Source organism: Hyalella azteca, unplaced genomic scaffold (assembly GCF_000764305.2).
Source record: "Hyalella azteca isolate HAZT.00-mixed unplaced genomic scaffold, Hazt_2.0.2 contig9456, whole genome shotgun sequence".
In the NCBI taxonomy this organism is placed as follows: domain Eukaryota; kingdom Metazoa; phylum Arthropoda; class Malacostraca; order Amphipoda; family Hyalellidae; genus Hyalella; species Hyalella azteca.
This window is the reverse complement of record NW_025939527.1, coordinates 472,598-489,202: the sequence shown is the minus strand read 5'-3', so window position 1 is coordinate 489,202 and position 16,605 is coordinate 472,598. Positions and strand designations below refer to the sequence as shown.

General features: G+C 38.0%; 1 protein-coding gene across 1 annotated transcript in view; it reads right to left on the bottom strand.

Annotated features, from left to right (window-relative positions):
* LOC108681939 overlaps positions 1–16,605 on the bottom strand; it is a 79,736-nt gene that overhangs the window by 26,065 nt on the left and 37,066 nt on the right. The window contains exons 3-5 of the mRNA XM_047882028.1: positions 13,845–14,059; positions 6,331–6,456; positions 3,257–3,478 (exon numbers count right to left, since the gene is read on the bottom strand). Of these exons, the coding sequence (XP_047737984.1) occupies positions 3,257–3,478; positions 6,331–6,456; positions 13,845–14,059 (563 nt within the window). The remainder of the gene's footprint in view (positions 1–3,256; positions 3,479–6,330; positions 6,457–13,844; positions 14,060–16,605) is intronic.

Here is a 16,605-nt window from a genome sequence, read left to right as displayed (position 1 = left end):
AAGTCAGTCATGATAGTCTAGGGGTAATACGTCTAATATTTCACTAGTCCCCTTTAGCTCACCAATCGATCCAGGCAGTAAAGATACTCTAAAGGGCATATATGTCCATTATTTAATTAGTGTCCCTTTGGTCAACTATAGGTCCAGGCAGTCTTGGTATCTTAGGGATGACTTATTCGCCAATTCATTGTTCCCGTGTAGTGCATCATCACCTCTGAGCTGATGTGTAGACTTCACTTATTTCGGCCGATACACCCCGACTCAGGTCAAGGGGTTCGCCGCGCTTCAATTGAGCAAACGATGCACATACCTTAACCGAATGCCTCGACTTCCTCGTACATTTCATGAGCCCCATATATACGGCGGCCTGGGAGCTATTAGAGAACCTGAGGTGGCCCTAGGCTGTGCAATTAATTAACGAGCTTTTATCCAGCGTCGCGACATACTTTCTTTAATGGCTTATGCAAAGAGAGCTTAAATAATTTATTAGAGTTACTTAAGGAGATGAAACGAAGCGCAACTCGTCGTATTTCAAGGGCGGCGGAGATCGCAGTGATTCTTGCGTTTGTTATGAGTCAGAGCTGGTTTATTTAACAATTAAGAAAGTGTGTGCTCAGTAATAATTAAAACCTTAGTAATAGCACAAAGTTAATTCAGAAATTTAATGTTTTGATTATTTGACAAAACTGCTTAATGTAAATTTGTATTTAAATATATGTATATTCCATCTAAGTGCATAAATTCTCCTTTCGGCCATGGTCGACTGTACAACTGATCCCATTTGAAGGCTCGTCTTAGTTTACATTTAAAAATAAATTTTAATCAAATATCCAAGCCTAAAAAAATAATTTCCTGATCATATTTTCCAAGTACGAACAATCCGTGTTAAAAACTAACTGGAGATTTGATTTATAATAACATGGACAGCCGAACGTTAATGCTAGTAAACAATTAAATGTAAGTAGAGGTCGACGATAAAAGATATTTTTCAGGGCGAGAGTGTAAACGTTAAAGAGGTAATGGAAACAAAAAAAAAAAAAAACAGGCAGAACATTCAACCATTAGAAATCTAAGTAGAGACAATTCTAGCGAAAGGGTTTTTAGGCGAGAGGCTGGCATGAATTTCGAATTAAAAAGATTTCTTTTCATCCAGGATTTGAAGTCGTGGTATCGGGCTTTTATGGCCTAACCTCTAAAGACCGGCAATCGTATAATCGGATACTTTGCATGCGCTATCAGGGCCGTTGCTTCAACTTTGCTACCGACCGCCAATTTGATCGTAGCCGATGGCATCCTTGCCTCTATGGCCTCCAAACAAAACTGCTGGCTGCTGAGCAGAGTTTTAATTTCTACAGCTCACTTGGAATCAACTAAAACCTTATGCAAAAAATTCTAAAGCTATTTCCAAAAGACTCATCCCTTGAGATTGTCTCCATCGAAACGAAACCTCGAGATTAGAAAGGCGGCAAGCAGAAAAATTGGCTACGTGGTGCAGGTAATAAGAAAGGGTATGAATGCGAAAGGCTTTTCAGGTCTCACATTTATGTATTATTTACTCGAGTGAGGATTAATTTCCACTCCAGGAGCATCAAGATTTTTTAATTAATTCACAACACTTGTCCTTCAAAGCCGACTATGATTGGATGCCAATAATTATAATATCATTGAAATCAATATAATAATAAATAGAAAATTTTGTAGTTTTCTGTTATGTGGCGATTGGAATGAAATTTCGCGGATTTTCTTCAGAAATGCTGGTCGAATGAAAACTAATGCAAAATATTCATACAGATATTACGATGGGTATGAAATCCCTTCATATAGGCCTATATACATATAGCCATTCAAATATCATATTAATAACCGAAGAATATTTAAGAACAAGTAAGTAAGGCATTTATTTCTTGTTGATATGTTATGGTGATCCTCAATTAGTGTCGTTCAATCATATATGCCTCGTTATTTTGGGAAGTAAATTAGTCTAAAGCAATTTTAAGCCCTAAATGCTCTTGAAACATATATGAAGGATGTTGCGATATACGTAAAGTATTTCAACCAACATATTTCTCTACATGTTCATGATGCAAAAAACAATCTCTTGTCAACATCAACTTTCTACGTGGTCCACGAACGCCAGCCGCTCCAGAGGCCTACAGCGGCGAGTGTAGCCATGCAATTCGAGCATAAATAATGTCTTATCACCGCAGTGAAGTGACCGCAATTTAAGGGTACTGCGCACGGAGCTCTTGCACATCTTGCTACACCAACTACTAAATATAAACGACTCAAAAAATATGAAGAAGTAAACACAAACCTTGGACATTTAAAGTAAAGCATTTTTTAGCCTGGAAGTATCTTGCTTGAACGAGCAGTCCCAAAAATTAATAGAAGTGGAACGAGCACTCCTAAAAAATAACGGAAAAATATATTGATGGTTGTTAGGAGACTGAAGAAAAATATCAGGAAATTTAAATGATCTCGAAACGCCTTTGAGCCTGCAAATAAACAATTTTTTATCAAACGCAAATGGTGTGTGTTGAGTTGCACAGCATCTTAGCAGGGCTTGGAGAAAGGGTTTACTCACTGTTTATCTTGAGGTGCACGGTATCTTATCGTAGATTGGATAGGAGGTTTACTCACTGTATATCTTGAGGTGCACGGTATCGTAGCGGGGCTAGGGTGGAGGTTTTACTCACTTTTTATCTTGTGGTGCACGGTATCTTATAGTAGATTAAAGAGAAGGTTTACTCACTGTATATCTTGAGGTGCCCGGTACCTTATCGTAGTTTGGAGAGGAGGTTTACTCACTGTATATCTCGAGGTGCCCGGTACCTTATCGTAGTTTGGAGAGGAGGTTTACTCACTGTATATCTTGAGGTGCACGGTATCTTATCGTAGTTTGGAGAGGAGCTTTACTCACTGTATATCCTGAAATGCACGGTATCTTATCGTAGTTTGGAGAGGAGGTTTACTCACTGTATATCTTGAGGTGCACGGTATCTTATCGTAGTTTAAAGTGGAGGTTTACTCACTGTATATCTTGAGGCGCACGGCATCTTATCGTACTTTAAAGTGGAGGTTTACTCACTGTATATCTTGTGTTGCACGGCATCTTATCATAGTTTGAAGAAGAGATTTACTCACTGTATATCTTGAGGTGCACGGCATCTTATCGTACTTTAAAGTGGAGGTTTACTCACTGTATATCTTGTGGTGCACGGCATTTTATCATAGTTTGAAGAAGAGATTTACTCACTGTATATCTTGAGGTGCACGGTATCGTAGCGGGGCTTGGAGAGGGGGTTGTTCTCTGAGCGGCAGGTGAAAGGTTCGCTGACGAGGGCTCGGGTGAGTGGACCCAGCGTCAGCAGGTTCACCACCCGGCGACACGTCACCGCCTCACACCCCGGCTCCACGTGGCTGATGTTGTCCACCAGCGTGTTGCCCTGCCACCACGTCACGGTGGGTTGTGGGAAGCCTGGGGCAACCAAACTTTAGTGTGAATGACTTAATAATGAAATAATCATTGCAAATAGAAAGCTAAGTTTGAATACGAAATAACACACGGTTGGCATTAAAAGTAGTTTTGCTGAGCGGTTAGTGGCGAGCTTCACAACCACGTCACGATGGGTTGTGCTAGCCCTGGTGCAACCAAACCTTTGTGTTGAATGATGTAAAAAAGAAATTTGTGACTGAAAAACATTTCAGGAGCGTTAATTTTAATATAATTGTTTGAGATTTCTCGATATCACCTTATCACTTTATTGAACACGACTGTCTCCGTTGCTAATTATACGAGTATTTTCGCATGATTTGATAATATGGATCAACATTCTCTCTTTTAAATATATATTTCCCAGGAGTTTATTAAAACCGTCTATGTTTTAAATGAAAACAGGAAATTAATTTAGTCAAAAAAGTAATTGTTTCAAGAGAAAACTCGTTCACACCAGAGAAGAGTGAATAAATTCTTAAATGATTTTTTTTGTATATATTGATGACAATGATCCCAATTGCGCTTTAAAAGATCATTTGTTAGTACCGAGTTTTTGGTTTCTGGGATAACGTCGGCTAACGCATAAAAAACGTTTCAGTAAGTCTATGGTGCAAATTCAAACATGACTTAAACTATCATCATGTTATTTCTCTTTCCGTTTCAATTTCAGGTCAGCTGAATCCGCTTAATTCCGTTTTCTTTCGTAACATCGCTACAACTGAGCAAAATAACAGCATTAGTAAAGTTGGAATGAGAAGAATTTTGGTCGTGAGGATGAGAGACCCACGACGACAATTCCAGTGGAGTTTGTCGCTGCGCGGCAAATCGAGCGACTCGCTTCACTGCTTTGTCAAGTCCTGGTGGTGACATCAAACAACCGTTTGCCCTCCTCATTCATTCCCGTCTTCCTAGGAAGAACTTTTTTGCCTTTGACTTTACAGTTTGCTAGAAAATTGCGATGAAAAACTTTCACATTCTATAGAGAAAATTGCGAATTGACTTGAAAGAGTTTGGCGAGTAAACGCGCTCATTGTGTGTCGTGAGTTTTCAACTCAGTGAACCAGGAAAACCGAACAGAATTTGAGAGCTTCTGTTTAAGCCAAAACATAAAGTAAAAGTATGAGAAGTCAACGGTCATTTTGAGACGATTAAAAATAAGAAATTAATGTTCGGCAAGTTCTTAATTAAATATTTTTAGTCTCAATAAATTCCAAATGAGACTATTTATGTTAACGTTGCAAAATAAGTAGAATGAAATTTGATGAAGGAGAAGTTCATCTGAATTTAATTGAATTTCATAAAACATAACTTGCATTTAGGGCAGCCAGAAACCGTGATTGTCTATGTTAGCGAATACTTAGTTTGATAACGCAAGCTTTCAAATAGATTATAATTCGACAGTTATGCCGGCACTGCATATTGAAGCATCGAAGTCCTATGCAAGTTACATTGAAACGTTGGCGATTGGAGCACAGCCAAGGCTTCTCTCAGGCAGCCGTAATTCCCTCTATACTGCACCCATAATACGACGAGTATTTGATGAAAGTTGCACTGGTAATCTGTGGATTCAGTGATGGATCTGCTCTCCCATCATCCTCAAGAGCAGTGGATATTTTCACGGATAATCCGTGGATTCACTAATACTTCTACAGCATTTGATATTATCGTCAAAATTGCAGCATGCAACGCAATCGAAGCGCCTTCAATCAGACGATCTACCATTGAGCATCTCGAATGCGATTCCCAAAGAAACGATGGAAAAATAGAAAATTACATTATCAGTCTGCTTAAATCGCAAGTCCATGAGGAATGTAAAGAAAACGCCAAGCAAATTCACCATATCGATATTGATTGAAAATGTTTCGGAGTCCAGCTCCATCGTCAGTTCGACAATCTAAAAATTAATACAATCATTTTATAATTCGAAATTCGAAGTCAGAAATTACAACCGAAAAAGACAAATACAACACAAAACTATCTTAAATCGAAAACAAGCACTGGCGGAACAGAGTCACAAAAGACACGAAAAAATTAAGGCCTAAGAAAAACACTAGAACATATAAAAGCCTAGAAATTCACTATTTCAAGAGGATAGGAACTGAACGCATTATTGAGAAGCGGTTTTCATTTGAAGATATGTAGTGATTCCAAAATCCTCAAATCCGAACAGCCAGTGACACTCCAAAACGTTTTCAACATCGATATGGTGAATTTGCATGGCGTTTTCTTTACTTTTAAATTCCTTGCAAAAATGAAATCGTGTAACACGAATTTGTGCTGAAGCTTACTTAATGCTAATGGCATCTAATCAGCAAACGTAATTAAAATTATTCATATATACTACGAGTAACTTTGGTTATGACTTGAAGTTTTGAAGTCGCTCCTGCAAACAATGATAGAACGGTCAAATAGATGATGGTTTGCTGGCTATTTTGAGATTAATTTTGCTGCGCATTTGGATAACTATTTATGATATTATTAACTTTGATGACGATTTTAGATAACTTTCATGGCAGGTTTAAAATTATTTTGACTACTATTAGGGTTTTGTTGTCTATCTCTCTGTTTTTATTCAAGCATATTTGCAGTAAGGAGCTCTGTCGCGGATTTTATAATTAATATTGTATAGAATTTTGCGGCCTCGTCACCACTTGTCTCGCAAACATTGGTGGAAACAATTATAAATTTCGAGAAAATACGCTTCCTTACGTATAATATACTCTCGTATATTATAATACTTTCAGTGCTAACTATAATATACTTTCTTATATTATACTGAGCTTGAAATATTTTCATTAATGTCGATTATATCGCAAGGGCTGTCGGACTCTCACCCCCCACGACGGTACAGGTTAGGTTGACCACGTCGCCCTCGTGGAAGGGCCCCTGGATGATGTCTTCCGTGGCACGCCCCACGCGGTGCTGCCACAGTGTGATGTTTGGCCCCAGTAGCGGGTTCTCTGCGACCAGGAGTAGAATTCATTAAATATTAATATCTTTAACGGTTTCACTTCAACCTTATGCAGAATTCCTTTATTAATATCTCAAACTTTGAGGATTATGAAAAAATGCAGAAATTTTTTCGCCGCAAAATAAAGTGAATGAAGTACAATTCCTGTCGATGGCTCAGAACATTCAGTTTAACCACCACAATTTGACAACGAATCAAATAGAAATATGTTTTACAAGTAGAATTCATGCTAAGATTTGTCAGTTCAACCATAATAAATGAGCCTTCACCAATTCAAAGGATTCATTAAATAGATAAATTATTAGTTCAAGAGTAGAAATGAGAAAAGTTTAGTAAAATACGATTCGTCAGCATATTTTGTGGTGCAGACATTAGATCTTTGATATATGTATCAGGAATTGATGTACTCAAAATAAGGATTTAATTTCATGCTTTTACATTCTGTTATTTTATTCAAATTCTAGTATGGACAAATTTTTATATAATAACACTTCAATATTTATATCGGCATCATATGAGTAATTTCATAAATTTCATGAACATACAAGGTTGTTGGTACAATGTGAAACACACAGTATATTTTATAAGAAAAAATCCTGATATTTCTACATGCCAATTTTACACAAAATGAGAGATCCTCGGAATGCCGAGGAAACAGCTCCGTAATTAGTTAGAAACAAACAAGCTGCGTTGATTAAAATCCTGTGCCAAGCCCCTGAGATTAATAGCGAGGATGAGGAGTGAGCTGCGGTGGGTATAACCGCACGACTTCCGTCCTGAGGTTGCCGGGACTGAATTAGAAATTATGAGCAGAGAAATAACATTGGATGAGAGACGCCGTGCATTGTATTTAATTAATAAAGCTCGCTGTTTACTTTTTGTTGCGTGAAAAATAGGAAGTTGGTAATCCATAAAAATTGTAAAAAGTGATCCGGAATTTTTGCTCAGATGTTTTATGAATTATTAAAGAAATTCATTGGATTTTAATGGATTTTGGTCACTGGTAATGGACTTTTACAGCCTCCGTCAAGGAATTTGAGTTATTGGATTAAAGCAATAGAGCGTTTTTTCAAAATTAAATCATATCATGAAGGTAGGTAACTCTCATGGAATTATTTGGAATCACGTGAGTTTTGTGATCCAATATGCACGGAAATTGAGATATTGAAATTATAAGTGAAAAATATTTTGATTGCTTACACAACTAGGCGAACTTGGTAAACTTAACTCACTATTTTTATGGTGCATTAAACAATATTCATGTAATCAAGAAAGATCATGAATGAAAAAAAATCAATCAACATTGTTCCTTATAGATGAAAATTATATCGAAAAATTACTTTGACGAAGAAAGTTTATCTAAGAACCTGTCACTTATTATTCATCTGTGAACCTGAAAAACTCCCGGCAGTGATTACAACCCGAATTTCTTGGACTGTACAGGAATTATTCCTGTTTGCAACTTGTGCTTTTTTAGACTGAGAAGCATAACCAAGAAGCACATTTTCATGTCTGCGGCGTAAGTAACATCGCTAATAACATTAATAGTTGGCGATTTTTTTTACCCGAGATCGTCATCCACGAGATCGTTTTTAATCCATTACCGTTCGTGAGGCAAAATATTTAATGCTTCATAACGCCATTCCTACCTGAATGGCAGAACAAATCGTGGGGTAAAGCTGCAATCCATACTGCAGTGGCGGTTACGTTGGACGCCAGGCAGCAATGAGAGCTCATATGCAAGAGTGCTCACCGTGTACTGCTCTAGCCTCATGGGGCTGCACGCTACACGACCGCTGGCCTTTCATGCGAGGCGCATGACGCAAAATGCATGACGCGAAGTGCATGACGCGAAGTGCATGACGCGAAGTGCAGGCATGAGGTGCATGACGCGAGGTGCATGACGCGAAGTGCATGACGCGAGGTGCATGACGCGAAGTGCAGGCATGAGGTGCATGACGTGAGGTGCATGACGTGAGGTGCAAGGCGCGTGGTGCATGAAACGTTTTTAAGACTTGAAAATATTTAAGTCTTGGTAGCTACGAAAGTGTAGTCAGGCATCGCCCTCTCAGTGATCGAAGCGAGCTAATCTACTAACAGCTTTTACGTCTTGTAAAGGTCACCGCCTGTGCCATTTTTATGAATCGCATGGGAAAAATTGACCTAATCATTATATTTAAATTACGTATACATTTTAATTATCCCTTTTTTATATTTGTAATTGCATATTTTTGTATATTTATAGTGAAATTCACCTAGGCTAAATTAAAAATGACAAGGTAAATTCAAAAATATAAATACTTTTTTGTTTATGGTTATTGCTGAAAAAAGTAGCTTAATATGTATGAACGTTTTTAACAATTATTGTGTTTCTTTTAATAGATCATCATAATAGACACCGAGGAACAGTCACTGATACAAATATCCCGTACAAAATTTTCTCCAAACTGTGTGCGCTGGAACTGTCACGGCCTCCACTTCGCATGCTAACGCACGTGTCAGAGATATTCATTATGCATACGAACTGATTTTCATTCAGGATCAACCGGCGCATTGCAGACAACTTCAGTAATCTTATTCGTCAGGAAATTAAACTGAGAGCAAACTGCTCGCAGAGCTCCTGCCTGTGTCGTGCTGAGCCAGTGGGCGAGTTATAAGTTTGGGTAAAGGCAAAGTTGACCGTTTAGGCAAAGGAGAAGTGAAGCGTGACTTCATTTCTGGCTGAGAAATGCTTCAATTGTCAGCGTTAATTGTCAGGACATTGAGGAATGCATCACTGTAGCATTGTGACACTATTGTTCTGACGTTCTTGAGGAAAATGACTCTTTCAGATGAAGCTTAATATTGATGATGAAAAAATATAAAATTATTCTGAATTGTTGTAGAAAGAGCGAATTTAGAACCGCAAATTTCATCATATAATTTGTTCGAAACCTAATAAATAAATTAGCCGAGTGCATAGAGAGATGATCTTGGCGATCACTTTAAATAAATCTCTCATTGTATAAAACAGCGGAAGGTTGCTCACAGCATTGAGACATGCAGAACAAAAAGCAATGACGTCTATTTCTTCACTTCTTGAATGGCGAATGAGAGAGTCTACTGAGCTATAAAAAATGCAATTTGCTTCGTGGTTTGCTCACGCGAAGTTTTCAGCAGCAGCAGCAGTAGCAGCATTAATGGTTCAATGGCCGCAGTTATCGACAACGAGTGAGGTAGCAGAGGCCATCTACCGGTAACTTGAGCTCCTTTATCTAGATTTGAACAGACATGACCGCTCCATCGACCAGAGTACCGGGCGTGTTGCAGTCGATGGCTCACTCAACGTCGTTGTTCTTTTCAGTGCAAGAGTTCAAGCCCAGTGACTGATAAATACTTGTCACTGCAAAGCCTTGACATTAGAAACATTTCGCCCGTGGCCGTAAATAGCGTTAGATTATAAAAGAAGGAGTGCAGTGAGATCATGTAAAGGTTGCAGAAGTGCAATCATGTAAGGTGGTTGATTAAAACTTTAAGCACCGACAGTAAATGACGATGAACATAATAGGTAATAATTTGATGGAAGGTCAGATTTTTTTGAAAACCAGTAACCCTTGCACTATGAAATAACAGTCATATTTTGTACAGCTGTTTTTATCATGACATGATAGACTTTTTGAAATTGATTGCTTTTCTAATGTATATTTTATCCCATAACTGAATATTGAACGAAAGTACAACCTCTTCAGCAGACGATGGTCCGAATAATGACAGGCGCCAAAACTGCTCGCGTGTCAAAAAACCCTGGAGGAATTTAGATTTCATTTCACTTTCAAAAATTTCGGCATGAAATAATGTTAAAAGGCTACGAGAATTTAAAGTTTAAAAGAAAAATGTAGATTTAATTTAATTTAAGATTTAAAGGAAAAATGTATTTTAACGATGATTTCTAAGCCTAAAATCAAATATGGCGTTCATTTCGAAATTATTATTTTTCGAAATTAGTATTTCTATATTTCAAACGTATTATCTTAACTTTTTACAACGATTCTCTTTAACTTCACTTCTTGTTTGCCTGCTACAAATCTTATTATCATTATTTAACACACTTGTACCAGTCCAACCGACCTGAAATATTGCCCACTTGCATGAAATTGGAGACAATGCATGCAACAATTGACGGAATAAATGATTTTAAAAATTTTTAAAAATTATTTATTAGAAAAAAACGCTAAAATTCTTTTTATATATATTAAAAGTAAAAAAAAAGAAATTCATTGTATATTAGCAACACCGGCCATTGTATATTAGCAAGAGACACCGGCCTCTTTAGAAGTGTTGTCTTTAAAAAGGTAATTTTTAAATGCATATTATTTGCTATTGACTTACATGACTCGATGTTATCTGCATGAATAACACAATAAATCCTGGGTTATCAACAGAACTAGGGTTATATATTGTTCCATACGACTTTATGTGCATAATTTGTTTGTATTTTTAAGAAATGAATCAAAATTAATGGTTTCCTAATGTTGAATGGATGTTTTCTGCCGAATTTCTCACAACTCATGCATTCCGACTCGTATACATTCCATGCGAATTTATGTCTTGTTATAGCATGAAAAATAAAACCTGAACAAACGTATTTCCCTTATTTCGATGTTAATGATGATGGTTACTGGCAGCAGCAATGATCATTTCCCAGTGCGAACACGAAACTCCTCAATTAGTCGGTCATTTGTCTTCATCGCGGCCAGTGTAATTAACACCAATATCCTGCTCAGCTAACTGCTTAATTACCCACTTAGATTAGCCTTCGTAATGCGCCACTTGAGTCAGCTTTCGTTCTATGGAGCACGACAGGTAGAACATTTCTAAGTGTTCGTAATAATGAGAACACATTTTATGGTGTTCGAGAAATTTTTTTCAATGGAGGACTGCAGGTAAAATTATTTCGAACGCTCGGAACAACGAATACTCATTTCATGGCTCCTTGGAAATGTTTTTACACGTTTTTTATCGTGTATTGAGCAAGAGATAAATGTATTAAAAAAACATCGTGGCACTCACATAGATAGGAAATCGCCTGATGCTGGGGCCCCAGCAATCGTCTTAGCCTCACTCGCTATGCGGCATCAATGCCTATGGATGAGCGCGGCACGATGAGCTCGATCGTTCATCACAGCTAGAGGCGCTAATCCAGTTAGTGGCGCGCACCCCGGCGACGAGCAGGCTTCGTCGTCGCAGTCTTCTTGCTAGACGCTCCTCAGGAGATTGATCGTAACAGTTGACGTGGGGACTGGCGCCAAGATAGATGGAGGATGCAACTGACGACTAAACCTGATAATATATTACCACCCACTTACTTTCGGCACTGGATAACTTTATCAAACGCTCTTCTCCATTGAATCTTACAAGATGAATGGCCTCAAGAGGAAGATTTTGATCTCAAGTTTAGAGGTGACGAACGCAAACACCATCGCGTGATCACAAGAGAGCCCATCACGAGCAACGGCCTCAACAAATGGAACTTCCACGGAAAAATGAGGGCATGTCTGAAGCCTTTTTAGGCCTCATGAAGACAGGGCGCTGCAAAAATGCTAGATTCGGAGCAGGAGAGCCCTTCGCTTTTTCCTGTCGCATTTTGCAAGACGTTCTCGACGTATACCAAGACCGGGGCGAAAAATGTTTCCTGTTGAATTGCGCATTAGCATGCAAAAATAATTCGTGCCCTATATATAGGAACATGCAAAAATTAGGCGAAAATATGACGTAAAATGCTTTCGATCTCGCCGTAGAATGTAGTGAACGAAACATCAAAATAAATTTTATGTTCAGTAATTTTTATTGTTGCAGGTATTTGTACAGTGAATTTCTTTGAAGTAATAAAAATGGCATTGATTCTTTTACTTGAAGAAACAAGAAACTATAGCTGTACTGAGAAAATTCTTCATGGGTTTGCTTAACCCATTAATGAATGTACGTTTTAAAATCTGTTTTTGAGATTAGTTGCTTGCTCAAACCTACAAATATGCTGAAAATCAACTAAACTCCGGCATGTTTTCAACTTTGAGAATCAATGCTTGGAAGAATCGAGCGAAATATACTTACCAGGAGCAACTTTTTGTAGGAGTAAAACCGTCGATAAAACAATAGAAGCAAATGCTATTTATGAACCAGTTTCGACCATAAGCAAATGCGTAGATGCTAGGTTTAAGCAAACAACTTGTATCAATAAATGCATTAACTAAATACATGTAAATAAATGAATAAATTCATTAATAATCGAGTAGTTAATTATTTAGGCGAATTTTCTAATCTCTGAAATCTATGAACCAATGAAGACTTTCTTCAACTGTGAATAACTGAATTCATTTCAAATCTTTCATTTTTTCCTATTTTCAGACTTAAGAAAGCATTATATTTAATTGTGAGCAGATTTAACTGAGACGTATTCTGAGGGAGTTCTCATTAGCTGAAGCCATGGGCCGCCACCTAATGCCGCTAGCTTTCTGCCACTTAAGGCAATTTGGTCCCTCGAGCCACGACGAATATTCACTGCTGGAATTTAAATCTTAAAGGCAGAGGATAGAATTTCATAATTTTCATTAGTGAATATTTCATACTCATTACTCGGATTCAGGACTAGGTGTGAAGGAATAAGCACAAATAACCAAGTTAGTTGAAAGTTTCCAGTTGGTAGAAAGATATATTTGAGCGAGTAATTGTCGGGGCCCATTCGATAAATAATTGATATATAAATAAAGCCGTCAGTGGCCACCAGACATTTACTTATGATCGTTTCTTAATAATCATTGTAAATTTAATCATGTTTATTTTTATTTTTATATGAGGTCATTAGGAGGCCATACTGAGGTCAATGAAATACTGAGGTCATAAATTTAAATATACGGGGAAAAATGCCAAGAGTAACTAAATTAAAAATAATCCTATTGCCATAAGTGATCGTTTGATTATTATGGAGTTCTGCCCAAAGCGTGCATAGTTAAAAAAAACAAGAATATCTTAATCAAATGAATTATTCGACTATATTTCATGAGCTGGCCTGATGATCGTTAGTGACTCACGCACCCATCACATTTGAGAACAAATTGTGTCGTTGGCCGTAGAATTTCAATGCAATGCCGGCAGAGTGGAATGGTTTTCATAATACAAGCATAAATTCCTGTAGATGTTGAAGGAATGACTGCCCGATTAATTTAATGTAAATTATCACTTACCGTAGACTTTCAACAAGACCACATAATCCGGCGGAGTGGCGTAGTTTTCATTGTGAACGTGTCAATTTCTATAGATTGTGAAGACGTCACAACATTTCATCTCTATTGGCCAATTAATGTAATGTAAAACCGTAATCTAATGTAAAATGTCACTTACCGTAGACTTTTAAGGTGATCGCCGAATTGAGGCTGGGGGAGCCAAGGAAGTCGACGCGACAGGTGAATTTTCCAGTGTCGTTGCGGGTGACGCGATGGAGGCTGAGGGCCACGCGGTGAGGGGAGGTGACGTTGAGCGCCACTCTGCCCTCGTATCGAGGGTCACGCGTACGAGAACTGCCACCGCGCCAGAACTGGCCCGATCTCGCGTCGTAACTGCCAGCAATACAACCAGAAATTAGCCAATGTGTCGAGCATGGCTTGAACATGAGAGTTTTTTAATTTACTGTCCACGGAGAGGAAATAAGATCAATGAGAAAATGAACCAACGCTTATTGCAAACGCGCTGGAAATTAACTAGACTCATCATCATTCCTGACCTAAAATACTTAGAAAACATGAGAAAATCCGAGAAGAGCGAAATTTCTAACGATAGATTAATTTTTTATGAGATTACTCTGCTTATACAACGTAATTTATTAGCAAATAGATCAATGTAATAATTTTCTACATGTCAAGACGACAATTCAAGTTGAAATTTTTTTTTGGCATTGAAAAATCGACTCAATTTTTCTCCCGGCTTTAAATTAAAATAGAAATTGGAAATTAAATTAATACTAGAAAAGATTAAAAAAGATTAACTGAAAATGTATGGGAAGGAAAATTTAGCCCTAAAACGCACGTTACTCGATATGCGACAGTCGCAGCTGTTTTACAGAAGTTATTATTCACTATTGCAACATCAGGTCATATTAATGAAGTAATGCCGTTTTTCCTGCTCCTAAAATTCCCACAGACATTGCAGTCGCTAGGGTTTAGGGCCAAGCATTAAGGCAGCGACAGCAGAGCAGCGATACAAAGTGGATACCGTGTCCCTTAGAGCCGCGGGATCGCATTGTTTTCAGAGCGTGAAACTTTTCCACGAGAATAATGAGATTTTTTTATCCGAAGAATTAGTCGCTGTAATGGAGCTTTTTCACTGAAATTGCGTAAAACTTTTAAAAAATGGATAAGGACTGACAAAAATTGGATCCAAATGATAGTAGAAAGGCTTCTAAAAACCTAAATTGCATCAGGGAGTAGTGGCGATTGATTGAACGACTTCGCTTCCAAGTGGAATGGCAGTGAAACAAAAAACTTCTCTTGTTGAAGTATTCCGATGGTGCAACAAATAATGGATAAATATGAATGTTTTATTTTTACAAAATTCTAAAGCTTTCTACCAACGGGATACCGGGGCTCAAAACTGAAGAGCTACACTGCGCACTGCTGGTGATCTCATCACTATAAAGCTGCACTGCGCACTATTACTGCAGATCTATGCACACTACTCATCACTATAGAGCTGCACTGCGCCCTGCTGGTGAGCACATCACTATAAAGCTGCACTGCGCACTATTACTGCAGATCTATGCACACTACTCATCACTATTAAGCATTCATCGTCGTCAACTTCCTGCATGACAGAGGCCCCCATGCCCGAGACGTGACCGAGAGCTCTATGGCAAGACGTGTGGTCGGCCTGGGCGTCGTGGGTTTGCATACATAACTGCTGCTTACCAGCAGACCAGCCAACAAAATACCGCACTCAGACCCGCACTTCAGTGAGACTTTATTACTCCTCAGTAAACTCGGTCTCTGCGCAACCCTTAACGGGGACGCTGTCTTGACTAATGTGTTTCATTTAGCCGAGGAATAGACCGAGATTTCGAGCCAGCCAACCATGCCGCGACCGTTTGTTTTGGAACGACATTCCAATGTTTGCTGCATCGCCTTTCGTAGTAACTTTCTGGACGTCTTTTATAATATCTCTCTTGCATATTATTTTTAATGGTTTGAAGGTTTGAAATATTATTAATGGTTTCTGTGTGATCGTTTTACGAATCAAACAGTATTGAAGGAATATTGCCAACAATAGACATTCTCGATCGCAGGTGTATCGAAAATTAGAGGTTATCGTTTCTTTAAAATTCAAAGCCAGCCTTGCATCTTGATCGAGATTCGATTATTGTGATGCATACCTACTGAACGCTGATGGGAGAAAAGGGCTGACGATGGAATATAAAAAAGCCAAATTGAAAAAAATGTCGAATAAATAGAAAGTGAATCATTTACATTGATGTATAGGAGATTATTGTTTTTATTATGCTTAGTTGAGCTTTGTTGAGTCAAATCTCTCTGAATGCATAGTTGAGGCGAATTCTTTTTTCAAATAATAGTAAGTAGTATTTCCACATTCTACGAACAATGTAGGAAAGGGTGATCGAGGCAAAGATAAGCTGATGAGAATATGCAAGAATACACCTTCTGAAATTGCTTATCATACAGAGTTTTTCTTAGATTAAATCCAATGAAAATAATTACATCGCTTCGAAAAATAGAGCAAATCGGTTTTTCTTAAATCTTTTAAAAATCCATAAATAGAACGGAATCGTAGAGCCATTTAGTTTCTCTTAAATAATTTAAAAACTGTTACATGGAACCGAAACGTGGAGTCATTCTGTGCCTCTAGAAAAAGTTGCCCGTAAAGTAAAGTACCGTGATTGAAAGTGTTTTTAAAAAGTTGAAACTCTTCCGGAACTGCCAAGTTGAAATCAATTAAATTTTAACAATGAATACTCGTTAGCAAATGGAGCACTTCAGTAGCATTGAGAGGCAAATCAAATTAATGAACGATTGCCAAAGTTATCCAAAAGTTGAAGTTTGGATATTTTCGCAAGTACGCTTTAAAGGAACCCAATCACAAGTTTAAATGGGTGCCG